At 47.9% G+C, this 14,162-nt stretch overlaps 1 protein-coding gene across 1 annotated transcript; it reads right to left on the bottom strand.

Moving 5' to 3' along the window:
• Positions 1–3,677: 3,677 nt before the first annotated feature.
• Positions 3,678–13,079, bottom strand: LOC142915958 (cyclin-J-like). Its single transcript, XM_076061594.1, has 7 exons — positions 12,870–13,079; positions 11,605–11,728; positions 10,878–11,088; positions 10,651–10,763; positions 9,185–9,356; positions 7,779–7,938; positions 3,678–6,214 (listed from the first exon to the last, which is right to left on the bottom strand). Exons 2-7 carry the CDS (start codon positions 11,668–11,670, stop codon positions 5,833–5,835), a joined length of 1,104 nt encoding a protein of 367 aa, XP_075917709.1. The 5' UTR covers positions 11,671–11,728; positions 12,870–13,079; the 3' UTR covers positions 3,678–5,832.
• Positions 13,080–14,162: the final 1,083 nt, after the last annotated feature.

Below are 14,162 nucleotides of genomic sequence, written 5' to 3'. Positions count from 1 at the left end.
TGGTGGTGACATCACACGTGGTGGTGACATCACACGTGGTGGTGACAACACACGTGGTGGTGACATCACACGTGGTGGTGACAACACACGTGGTGGTGACATCACACGTGGTGGTGACATCACACGTGGTGGTGACATCACACGTGGTGGTGACAACACACGTGGTGGTGACAACACACGTGGTGACATCACACGTGGTGGTGACAACACACGTGGTGGTGACAACACACGAGGTGGTGACAACACACGTGGTGGTGACAACACACGAGGTGACATCACACGTGGTGACATCACACGTGGTGGTGACAACACACGTGGTGACATCACATGTGGTGACATCACACGTGGTGGTGACATCACACGTGGTGGTGACAACACACGTGGTGGTGACAACACACGTGGTGGTGACAACACACGAGGTGGTGACAACACACGAGGTGGTGACAACACACGTGGTGGTGACATCACACGTGGTGGTGACATCACACGTGGTGGTGACAACACACGTGGTGACATCACACGTGGTGACATCACACGTGGTGGTGACAACACACGTGGTGACATCACACGAGGTGACAACACACGTGGTGGTGACAACACACGTGGTGGTGACAACACACGTGGTGGTGACAACACACGTGGTGGTGACAACACACGTGGTGGTGACAACACACGTGGTGACATCACACGAGGTGACAACACACGTGGTGGTGACAACACACGTGGTGGTGACATCACACGTGGTGGTGACAACACACGTGGTGGTGACATCACACGTGGTGGTGACAACACACGTGGTGGTGACAACACACGTGGTGGTGACATCACACGTGGTGGTGACAACACACGTGGTGGTGACATCACACGAGGTGGTGACAACACACGAGGTGGTGACAACACACGAGGTGGTGACAACACACGTGGTGGTGACATCACACGTGGTGGTGACATCACACGTGGTGGTGACAACACACGTGGTGACATCACACGTGGTGGTGACAACACACGTGGTGACATCACACGAGGTGACAACACACGTGGTGGTGACAACACACGTGGTGGTGACAACACACGTGGTGGTGACAACACACGTGGTGGTGACAACACACGTGGTGGTGACAACACACGTGGTGGTGACAACACACGTGGTGGTGACAACACACGTGGTGACATCACACGAGGTGACAACACACGTGGTGGTGACAACACACGTGGTGGTGACAACACACGTGGTGGTGACATCACACGTGGTGGTGACAACACACGTGGTGGTGACATCACACGTGGTGGTGACAACACACGTGGTGGTGACAACACACGTGGTGGTGACATCACACGTGGTGGTGACATCACACGAGGTGACATCACACGAGGTGGTGACAACACACGTGGTGGTGATAACACACGTGGTGGTGACAACACACGAGGTGACATCACACGTGGTGACAGCCTGCAGGGCAGCACACGAGGTCCCCGACTTACGACGGTCCCCGACTTACGATGATCACCGACTTACGACGGTCCCCGACTTACGCTATTTCGATCTTACGATAAGACAAAATTGTTAAAATATTTTAAATTTCGCGCGGCAGGCAAACGCAGCGACGTGCGAGGTATGAATCTTGGCGAGTACAGTACAACATACGATACGCTACGTTCAATGCATGTTTAAAGTTGTTATAGCTTAGATAGGATTGTTTCCTGGAAAAAATTTTGTATTAAATTGCAGCTCATAGTCTAAGAATTTACCTTGTTTGTTTAACTTTACATTTCACTGTGCAATACAGTATTGTAATACATACATGCGGTATATAGTTTATACTGCACTACTGTAAATTATCTCTGTTTTTGCTAAATGATCACCATTCTGTAAGACTCCCGGCTAGGCTAAGGACGATATTTCCGAGTCACGGTGTTGGTCGCTGTAACGCAACTCCGTCGTAAGTCGAGGACTACCCTGGAAACGCCTTACACACAATAGCAACAACGTTTTATTATTAAACAACGCCTTCTTATTTTAAAGTGCGCTAAAAGGTAAAGAAGAAGAAGTCGAGTGGACAACGGGAAGTGGACGACGTTTTGATCACAAGCTTTAAAGATTAATAATAATAACAATAATAATAACAACAATAATTAAATAGTTTATAACTCACCGCCGTGAGAGAAGGACGTGGCGCCTGCTTCCCCGGCGAGGCGATTCCACACTTTAGGGACCGTGGCGTTTCATTGACCCCGCCAAAAAAAACATTAAATTAAATAATCCGTCCATACAAAAAAAATTGAAATTGCTTTAAAAGAGCCGCTTAATTGATTGATTACTTTATAAATTAATCTTCAACGTGCTACTTTGTGTGTGTGTGTGTGATGCTGTCCGTAACTCGTTAACACCACGCACACGGAGCAGGCGCGCCTCAGACACGCGGCGCCTGCTCGTCGCGCGAGACGATTCCGCAGTTTAGGGACCGCGGCGTTTTTCCCACCTGCACAAAAATTTTTAAAGATGCCGTCCATAAATCTTATTTTTAATTGCTGGAAAGGAGGCGATGAATTGATGAATTGATGCCGATTTTAATACAGGCTATGCATCGTCACCGCGTGCAACATGTGTAATTGATTGGACGACAGGAAGTAGACTACATTTTTATTACAAGAATTTGACCACGACAAACAGGGGAATCAAGTTCGGTAAAAGCGTTGAAAAATTTAGAAGGGGCAGAAATTACTCCATCGAGAACACAACATTTTTATTCAAACCCAGTAACCATGCAACGTTGAGCCAACGTTGGCATTTGGTTAACATAGATGTACACACAGTGTGATTAACATGGTGTACACACACACAGTGTGGTTAACATGGTGTACACACACAGTGTGATTAACATGGTGTACACACACACACAGTGTGATTAACATAGGTTTACACACAGTGTAGTTAACATGGTGTACATACACAGTGTTACTATTATGATGGGCTCATCTTGCCTTAGCAGTAGTGTGACATCAGACGCTGAGTTTGTATTGTATTTTTCTCAAGCAGCTTTGAATTAGCCCAGCTAATTGACCCCGCGGTGTGAAAGTGGTAACTCTACATGTGTGGCTTGCCAGAGGCAGTCTTCACTGCAGTGAGCATTGGTGATGATACCACACTGATGAATCTGATCAATGACTACATGGGCCTAGAGTTACCCATCTTTGTATTGGTGATACCACACTGATGAGTCTGATCAATGACTACATGGGCCTAGATTTACCCATCTCTGTATTGGTGATACCACACTGATGAGTCTGATAAATGACTACATGGGCCTAGAGTTACCCATCTCTGTATTGGTGATGATACCACACTGATGAGTCTGATCAATGACTACATGGGCCTAGAGTTACCCATCTCTGTATTGGTGATGATACCACACTGATGAGTCTGATCAATGACTAAATGGGCCTAGAGTTACCCATCTCTGTATTGGTGATGATACCACACTGATGAGTCTGATCAATGACTACATGGGCCTAGAGTTACCCATCTCTGTATTGGTGATACCACACTGATGAGTCTGATCAATGACTAAATGGGCCTAGAGTTACCTATCTCTGTATTGGTGCTACCTGACAGTCGGTCAGATTTGCTCAGATTTATTTTGACAGTGACCAAAGGTAAGAGAACCACAATGCACTGCTTAAGAAGAAACCGTTCGTGTTTATTTGCAAGTAAAACATGATTTTACAACCTGCGCTGTTATGATCGGATTTTTTCGTCAATTACAGGTTTAAATACTCTTTGTTGGTGATATTAAAAGAATTACCAACACTGGATCAGGACCACAAATACGAATATCTTGCCATGATCGTTTGAGTAGGAAGACAGTTTTATCAGTAACATATTTTTTTCGAAATTAATAATAGTCTAAAACAATGAATGATTCCCTTGTCTCACATGCAAGAGATAATTCTGAACCTAAATGCTGTCACCCAGTCACACACAGGATTAAATGTGCCCATTTAAAGTGTACATAATTATCCACAATGAAATTACAGCATTACACCTGTCCGTAGCAGCATCTTTCACATGTCGATGCAGAAAACTTCGAACCTGACTCTGCTATCCCTACAATTACACGTAATTTCATTAATACACATTCTTTCTGAGAGGTGCATAAGTTATAAGGTCGCAATATATAAAAACAAGTAGCAGACACAGTTCGCACTGTTTAGTGGAAGTGTCTGGGTGGCTTTGGGCTAACACTATGCCCCAAAACAGAGACATGAGATTGGTACAAATTCCACGCATGGTTATTTTTTTTCTCAATTATTTTAACGGCTAAACAGATGGCACATTATGTTCAGTGTATTTGGTAATGTTGTTCAGTGTAACGCAGTGATAAAAGTGTCCAACCTATAACCAGATAGTTGCCAGTTCAATTCCCACACAAGAGGTAGATTCTACAATTATTCCAGTTTAACACGTAGGCTTTCGCGACCAATTATTCCTCCGGGATTGACGCAGTAAGTACCGCTTTGTGGAACGGCAACGATAGCTTCACAGACATGTCCTTAAAAAAATATCTTCACTGGCTGAGAAACTCCCGTGAAAATAAGTATGAACCAATGCTCACTTAGGCTTGAAGACATTTTCTTACTATGTCTCTTTGGCCATTTGAATTCATGGCCAAACATAAAATGGCAGCGGAGCCGGGCCCGAACAGCGTGGCTTTTAACTGCAGGTCGACCCACTATTTGTCGGCGTTCGGTTGGCCTCTTGACCAGTGGAAGTCGTCTTCTTTGGTTCTTTCGGTAAGGTCACATAGAATGAGAATAAAATAATAAAATAACACAATAAAATTCTCACAACGTTTCGGCCACAATGCAAGCGGCCGTCTTCAGGTGAAAGGTACAGAACTGTCGGGACGACAGAGCTTCAATGAATGATGTTAAGATTCGTAGCGACTTTTAAGCTGGTTGGGAGAAGTCGCTACGAATCTTAACATCGTTCATTGAAGCTCTGTCGTCCCGACAGTTCTGTACCTTTCACCTGAAGAAGGCCGCTTGCGTTGTGGCCGAAACGTCGTGAGAATTTTATTGTGTTATTTTATTATTTTATTCTCATTCTACGTGGTGGTGACTTTACCGAAATAACCAAAGAAGACGAATCCTTGCAGTCACGAAAGCTTCAAATCGAAATTTTACAGTGGAAGTCAGTTTGCGATGTCACGAGATTGCGTGCGGCACGACGCCTCATTAACTGAAATTTGCAACCGTCGCGAAGATTCTGCGACGCTTTCGTTGCCGGTAATCTACAGCTCACTCCAGCGCTGTCCTCCAGACAGTCTCGTCCCTTCACCTGATGAAGGCCGCTTGTGTTGTGGCCGAAACGTCGTGAGAATTTTATTATTTTATTTTTTACCTACGTGACTTTACCCAATAGAACCAAAGAGTATGAATCTACAGCCTCCTTGAACACCCCCCACCCCCCCCCCAGCTTGCCGACCAAAGCTCTGACGAGCTGAGCTTTGACCGACAACTCGCTCCGCGTTCTGCATTCCTGAAATCGGTGCCCTGCCGAAAACGCAACATCAATCACCGCACGGCCTGCTGATGTATCTGTTGTGCGGCTCGATGGCCAGGTTCCTGCTGACACGCGGCTTGCGCGGCCAACTCGTGGTCATCCCAAATGTTGCCAAGGGTCTCTTTGCTGAACGGCAGCAGCAGCGGCGGCGACGACGACTCCATCTCCTGACCCACCTCCACAGGTGGCGTCTGCACCGACTTGGGCACCAGATGCTGCTCCTCCTGCTGCTGTTACTGCTGTTGTTGCTGTGGCTGCTGCTGCTGCTGCTACTGTGGCTGCTGCAGTGGCTGCTGCTGCTCCTCCTGCTGCTGTTGCTCCTGCTGCTGTTGTTGTTGTGGCTGCTGCTGCTGTTGCTGTGGCTTCTGCTGCTGCTGCTGTTGCTGTGGCTTCTGCGGCTGCTGTTGCTGCTGTTGCTGCTGCTGTTGCTGCTGTGGCTGCTGCTGTTGTTGTGGCTGCTGCTGTTGCTGCTGTTGCTGCTGCTGCTGTTGCTGCTGCTGCTGCTGTAGTGGCTGCGGCTGCTGCTGCTGTTGAGTTGACTGGTGACGAGGCACACGTGGTATGGCTGAGGCTGAGTGGGAGGGCTGCTCAGAGTGGACAGCAGGATTTTCCTGAAGCTCCATGACCTGCTTCCTGTTGAAGTTGTATTTACTGAAGAGTTCCAACATAGGGGGAGGACGTAGAGTTAGAACAGACACACAGGTCCATGCCTGTGTGTGTCTAATCATGTTAGGTTCAAGCCCATCTTGACACACACAGGTCCATGCCTGTGTCTAATCATGTTAGGTTCAAGCCAAACTTGACACACACAGGTCCATGCCTGTGGGTCTAATCATGTTAGGTTCAAGCCCATCTTGACACACACAGGTCCATGCCTGTGTGTCTAATCATGTTAGGTTCAAGCCCATCTTGACACACACAGGTCCATGCCTGTGGGTCTAATCATGTTAGGTTCAAGCCCATCTTGACACACACAGGTCCATGCCTGTGGGTCTAATCATGTTAGGTTCAAACCATCTTGTGATCCTTGAACCCAATATCACACCGTGCCCTTGACAGCAATATAATTATTTAACATCAATAAAAACATCTAGGATGTACTGCAGTAATTAACACCACTGCATAGTACTGTCGTTTGTAGTAGTTTGTCCCCAATATAACATAAGTGGAAACAACCCTGGGGCAAAATCTGAAAACCATACTCCCCAATCTCTAAAAATTAAGAGTGTGCAACTTAATGTTATGTTTAAATAACGGTCGCTAAGCACAGGCCCAAAATGCTAAGAAGCCAGCAACAGCACCAGAGGAATGTCTAATCGTTTAGCGTTCATCTGCTTATTTAATTCAGCAAGGTGATGAGAAACCTCAACCATAAGGGCCCATCTACCAATGAGTCACAAGGCACCATGGGTAATGCTGGAGCGCCTCACCGAGTCTCAGGGTATCCGTGATGGACTAGGACGTGAAATTCGCACGCACAGGAATCCACATATCAGCTTCATTTAGTCGTCATGGATATTGCTTAAAATATTTGCCATCTGTTGCACAATGGCATACTCTTTTCGATTTGAAGCTTTCGTGACTGCAAGGATTAATCGTCTTTGGTTCTTTCGGTAAAGTCACCACGTAGAATGAGAATAAAATAATAAAATAACACGATAAAATTCTCACGACGTTTCGGCCACAACGCAAACAGGTCTGTACCATTCACCTGAAGACGGCCGCTTGCGTTGTGGCCGAAACGTCGTGAGAATTTTATTATTTTATTTTATTATTTTATTCTCACTCTACGTGGTGGTGACTTTACCGAAAGAACCAAAGAAAATGGCATACTCGTTGTTTTTAGTAGTCTCTCGTCATGCCAACTTGACAACAGTATTTGTCCTCTGGAGACACTGGCCTCCACCGTGTGAATGTTGAATTGACACGACTACCTCGGTCCCACCGACATCGCTCATTTGATCTGGGAGACAACTTTCACTTTGACTAACAGTTAATCTTAAAGCAGTGATGGTTTTGGGCAGCAGTGATGGTTCGGGCAGCGACGCATAACCTGTATTCAATTTCCCTTGGGTAAATTCGGCTTTAACGGGTAACCGGTATTGGTTTGTAAACATAAATTGTGGAGAGAAAAGAGCACGTTGCTGCCTCGTGAGCCACAACTCAGCCTTAATAGGCTTAGGAGAGCTTTGTGTTGTTTTGTCGTGCAAATCACCAAATCAGCTGCTCCACGCACGGCAGGATCATCTCCCAGGCAAGGCCAGTAAAGTGTTGCATGTACAGAGTCCACGCAGAGGGCAGCTTCACTTCTATACGGGCCAATGCTATGCTTGCAGCCGCCACCACGGATGGACGGAAACTCAGGAATACGTGGTCTGCATACACACAAAGACAAAACCCTCCGTTTAGCCTTAACAGACTGTTGGGGCAAGTGCTGCTAGCGAGTAGCAGCACCTATGAAGGTTGGCACTGTGGCACATGAGGGGGTGGGTGGCCAGCACCACGCCCGGCCGCCTTTGTCTCCCCAGTGCTGGCGATGTTTACACACCACATTGAGTTACTCATTTGAGGCCGAGTCGACCTAGGGGAGGCCCAGGACCGGTTCAGATAATCGTCACCGGTGATAGCCGTGAGCGGGCGTTGGACCAGGGTGTCCAGGGTCGTAGCTGCAGCGTAGCGCTAACCGCTACGCCACCTCTACCCTGCACACAGGAATGACAGGCAGGCACACACACAGACACTTAAACGCACAAGCACCCAGTGAACGAGGAACGTTGGGCCAACGGCACCCTGAACATTTGAACAAACATTCCGACTAAAATTTTGATTTAAAGCTTTTGTGACTGCAGTAATTCATATTCTTAGCTCTTTCGGTAAAGTCACTTTGAAGGGAAACAATAAAATAATAAAATATATAAAACAATAAAAATTCTCACGACGTTTCGACCATAACACAAACGGTCATCATCAGGTGTGAAAAGCAACGGCAAGAAACATTTGAAAGAAGTGCCGGTTCGCATCAAATTATTTATTTTATTAACGGTGTTTGTGTGTTTATTTATTTATTTAAACGTTAGCACTACGGGCAGCGATTTGGCAGTTTGTTTAGAAGGACGAGTCCATCTATGTTCTGAAAAGAGGAGGGGGGAGACGAAACATTAATGTATGTTGTCTGAAAGCCACCGTAAGCGTGAACAATCAATTAAGACCTGTTCACGCTTACGGTGGCTTTCAGACAGCATACATTAATTTTTCGTCTCCCCCCTCCTCTTTTCAGAACATAGATGGACTCGTCCTTCTAAATAAACTGCCAAATCGCTGCGCGTGGCGCTGACGTTTTTTTAAATACCCCGTTTTAAAATAAATAAATTAATGCAAACCGACACACCTGATGACGACCGTTTGTGTTATGGTCGAAACGTCGTGAGAATTTTTATTGTTTTATATATATTTTATTATTTAATTGCTTCCCTTCAACGTGACTTTACCGAAAGAGCTAAGAATATCAACATTCCGACGTTGGAAAAAAATATATATTCGGTGACGTTTCAGGCACTGTCCCTTCTTCGCTGGTCACCTTAGCGTTGCCTACGAAGCGCTCCTCTACAGCTCTACGAGCACCTTGCAGGGCGAGCTGAAGGAAGTGGGCCGTGTACTTGGTCGTGTACGCGTGCCGGTAGGACGAGCCTCCAGCCGGGGCGTCCTCACGCCGCGACAGCCACAGGAAGTAGTCCACGAAGTGCGCCGCTGTGGGCGTGCACAGGTTCCAGTCGAGTGTACACAGCAGCAGGAACTGTGCAGGGGGGAGGCAGACGGGAGAGTGGGCTGGCACGGCACAGCTGCCACCACTGCGTGAAGCATTCAGTCCGCCACGCTGCTGTGTGTTGCCTGGAGGGTTTATTTAACTATTCTAGATTTAAAGCTTTCGTGACTGCAAGGATCCATACTCTTTGGTTCTATTCGGTAAAGTCACGTAGGTAAAAAATAAAACAACAAAAATCACGACGTTTCGGCCACAACACAAGTGGCCTTCATCAGGTGAAGGGATCAGGCGGTCTCGAGGACAGCGCTGGAGTGAAACACAGCCACGCTCAGACCGCGACCTTTAAGCTGTGCGCAAGGAAACAAGGTGCCTTGACAAAGGAATTAGCATAAAAATTAGCATTTGATTGGCCGACTTAGCATAGAAGTGGTGTACGTGCGGGTGCACTTGCCAGTTGGCGTGGGGGGGGGGGGGGGGGGGGAGTTTACCTATTGATGGTGTGAAAGGGGAATTTAAGAGCTGCGAAAGTTTGGGGTACCACTACTTGAAAAATATACTGTACCATTGAAAATTAGTTTAATGTTTGGTTCGATTTAGAACGTCTTTCCAATGGTTGCTTAACTAGTCGGGTTGGTGCATGGCTCGCAAACAGTTCAAATGTCTGGTCAAGGAGTCAACTCGGCCCTTCGTCTGCACGGGTAAATGCAATGACCGTCATATTCTTTTGGGTCTTTCGGTAAAAGCCACGTAGATTGAAAAATTAATAAAAAATATCACGACGTTTCCATCGCAACGCAAGCAAATCGTCACGGGGTGATTGTTTTACGGAGAGACTGAGCCCCACCATAGGGAGAATTTCCTGCACTTGTTCCAGCGCCGTGCAAATAAATGAGCACCACTCCACGTTCATTTGTCAGGTCTGCTGTGGTAATGTTATTCTGCAGCTTTTGCCTTCCTGTTATCTAGTAAGAAGACACGCTTCTATATTCAAATTCGGGCTGTACATTCAAATTGTCTACAGAATAATTAGTTGGCATGAAACAGAGATGATGTGTTCATATTCTTTGGGTCTTTGACGTTTCGATCGCAACACAAGCAATCACCTGAGGACGACTGCTTGTGTTGCCATCGAAACGTCGTAATTTTTTTAATTATTTTTCTATCTACGTGACTTTACCGATAGACCCAAAGAGTAAGATTGTAAAGTAACAAGACAAAACAATTGGTTTCTTGAATCAAATCGCGACCTTGAATCATGACAATGCACGGAACGGTTCTGGGGGGTGAAACATTGCATGCCGAATTAACAGGGGCATGCAGCTACCTCCGTCTGCTGCAATTCCTCCTTGGACAGACTCAGCCCTTGCTTGATCATCACCTCCAGCCGGTTCACCCAGTCCAGTCGCGGCACGTGCTCATCCATCTCCTCGAACTTGGCTGCGCAGGGTGTCAGGGACACGCATGCCGACGGTGAGCAAGCGACCAAGCGTGCGAGCGAGAGATGAGCGAGTGATCGGGTGGGTGGGTGGGTCACGTGAGCGATTGACCGACCTGCTATAATGAGGTAGCAGATTGAGCAGGTGTAGAGGCAGCGGACGGTGATGTCGTGGCGGTCCATGAACACGTCTAACATTGCGATGGCCAGGTGGTGCGTGGCCACACTCAGCTGCAGGCGCTCGCTCAGCGTTGCCAGGAGGTCGACGAAGTGGCGACGGAGGTGCAGCTGGGGCGAGCGTGCGCAAAACCGAGGCAGCGACAGCTCCTGCGAGGGGGAAAAAAAACGAGGACACGGGGGTTGGGAGGGCAGTTGGGACGCTGTGGAGTTGGGTCAAGAGGTCAAGAGGTGTTTTGAAACGATAATAGATTATTCTGGGGGTCTAAGGAGGCGACGCGCCCGGTTACGGTGGGCCACAGCATTTAACTTTCGCCGTCACGCAAACCAAGAATGACAAAAGCCACGGCCAAAATTGTCTCCCTGTTCAAGTGAGTGAAAGATGGCGAAGAACTCATTCGGTAGTCCTCAGCCTACGATGAAAAAAAACCACGAGGTGTGGAGATCTGTACCTCCAAAGCACAGCCACTTTTATTCTTCTACAAGGTACCGTATCGCTCGTGTTATAGTCCCCGGAGAGATAGGGGGCCGGGTCGACCCGCTGGCCAGGATTGAACTTGCAACCCTCTCGCTGCGAGTCGAGCACTCGAACGTACGTGCCGTGTAAATCAGTTCGTAGGATTTGTGTCTGCGTGTAGGAGGCCTATTGATGAGAGAGGCGGATACCTTCTCTCGAAGGACGCGGTAGATGTCGTCTGCCAACTCGCCTTGCCACCACTCGCTTCTGTCCATGTCTTGGTTAGTCGCTCGCGCCTCGTGCTCAGGAGTTTATTACTTGGGCAGGCACGTGCTGGGTACACACAAGTGTTCACGTGTGGAGTTTATTACTTGGACAGGCACGTGCTGGGTAGACACAAGTGGAGTTTATTACTCGGACAGGCACATGCTGGGTACACACAAGTGTTTACGAGTGGAGTGTATTACTTGGACAGGCACGTGCTGGGTACACACAAGTGGAGTTTATTACTCGGACAGGCACGTGCTGGGTACACACAAGTGTTCACGAGTGGAGTTTATTACTTGGACAGGCACGTGCTGGGTGCACACAAGTGTTCACGAGTGGAGTTTATTACTTGGACAGGCACGTGCTGGGTACACACAAGTGTTAACGAGTGGAGTTTATTACTCGGACAGGCACGTGCTGGGTTCACACAAGTGTTCACGAGTGGAGTTTATTACTCGGACAGGCACGTGCTGGGTACACACACAAGTGTTCACGTGTGGAGTTTATTACTCGGGCAGGCACGTGCTGGGTACACACAAGTGTTCACGTGTGGAGTTTATTACTCGGGCAGGCACGTGCTGGGTACACACAAGTGGAGTTTATTACTTGGGCAGGCACGTGCTGGGTACACACAAGTGTTCACGAGTGGAGTTTATTACTCGGACAGGCACGTGCTGGGTGCACACACAAGTGTTCACGTGACAGATTTGACGTCACAGCTCACTTGCCGTGCAAAAATTAAATGCATTGAGCTCCCCCCCCCAAAAAAATAAAGTGTATTTTCATAATTTGTGCATGGTGTACAGTCTGGAAAGTACGCACATGGCAAATTTCCAGTTTGTTGCATGTGGAGAAGCACAAACACACAATCACAACTTTGCCTTTTATATATATGGAGATTACCACAGGTTATGCCACGGGCACTTCGTGCTCAACAGAGCATTAAGAATAAAGGCAGAATTTTCACAACACTTGGAAAAGAAACTACATTTGCATGCGTAAAAAAATGCAATTTGTTACTGACACGTGTGCAAACTTCATAATGTATTTGCTTGAGCAACACCGATTACATTATTGACGAAATCTTAAAAGTGCTCATGCTAAACCGGCTTCCAAACGTCTCAAGCTCACACCCTAGCTCCGCTATGCATGTGGAATAATGTAAAAAATGTGTCCCGTTATGATGAAAAACAAAACAAAGTCTTACCAAACACTGTCCATTATTACACGGCGGGAAGGGAAATCGTTCAATTAACAAACCGTGATTGTTTTAACGCCTCAATATGTCACGATATAGTCTAAATACAGCAAGTTTCAAGTCTTTCACGGTAACTACGGACGGAGCGGGCAGCACGCAGCCACGTGGGAGTCGTCACGTGATGCAGCCGCCGACTCCCAGGACTCTCCACGCCCCGGAAGTGCTGCTGAGCGCCGGAAGCCGGAGGTGACGCAACGTCCGTGAGCCAGGGACTCCTGATTGGATGAGGTGTGGGCGTGGCCGCACCCGAGGGGGAGGCGACGGCCAGGGGTTAAAGGGGGGGGAGGGAGAGACCCAAAGAGACCCACACAGACACCCACAGAGACTCATAGAGACCCACATAGACCCATAGAGACCCACACAGACACCCACAGAGACCCATAGAGACCCACACAGACACCCAGAGACCCACACAAACACCCACAGAGACTCATAGAGACTCACAGAGACCCACGTAGACTCATAGAGACCCACACAGACACCCACAGAGACCCATAGAGACCCACATAGACTCACATAGACCCATACTCATAGAGACCCACATAGACACCCACAGAGACCCATACTCATAGAGACCCACGCAGACTCACAGAGACTCACAGAGACCCACACAGACACCCACAGAGACTCTAGAGACCCACATAGACTCACAGAGACCCATACTCATAGAGACCCACATAGACACCCACAGAGACCCATACTAACTGAGACCCACACAGACCCACAGAGACCCACACAGACCCACACAGACCCATACTCATAGAGACCCACAGAGCCCCACACAGACCCATACTCACGGAGACCCGCACAGACCCACAGAGACCCACACTAACAGAGACCCACACAGACCCACACAGACCCATACTCAGAGACCCACAGAGACCTACACTCACAGAGACCCACAGAGACCCACACTCACAGAGACCCACAAAGACCCACATAGACCCACACTCACAGAGACCCACATAAACCCACACCCACATAGACCCACAGAGACCCACATTCACAGAGACCCACAGAGACTCACACTCACAGAGACCCAGAGAGACCTACACTCACAGAGACCCACACAGACCCACACTCACAGAGACCCACACAGACCCACACTCACAGAGACCCACACTAACAGAGACCCACACTCACAGAGACCCACATAGACCCACATAGACCCACACTCACAGAGACCCACATAGACCCACACCCACATAGACCCACATTCACAGAGACCCACAGAGACTCACA

The sequence above is a fragment of the Petromyzon marinus genome, unplaced genomic scaffold (genome assembly GCF_048934315.1).
Source record: "Petromyzon marinus isolate PM22_M1 ecotype Great Lakes invasive population unplaced genomic scaffold, UKy_Petmar_22M1.pri1.0 PM_G_Scaffold_37, whole genome shotgun sequence".
Classification (NCBI taxonomy): Eukaryota; Metazoa; Chordata; class Hyperoartia; order Petromyzontiformes; family Petromyzontidae; genus Petromyzon; species Petromyzon marinus.
The sequence above is the reverse complement of the archived record's forward strand: the minus strand, read 5'-3'. Positions and strand labels throughout refer to the sequence as shown.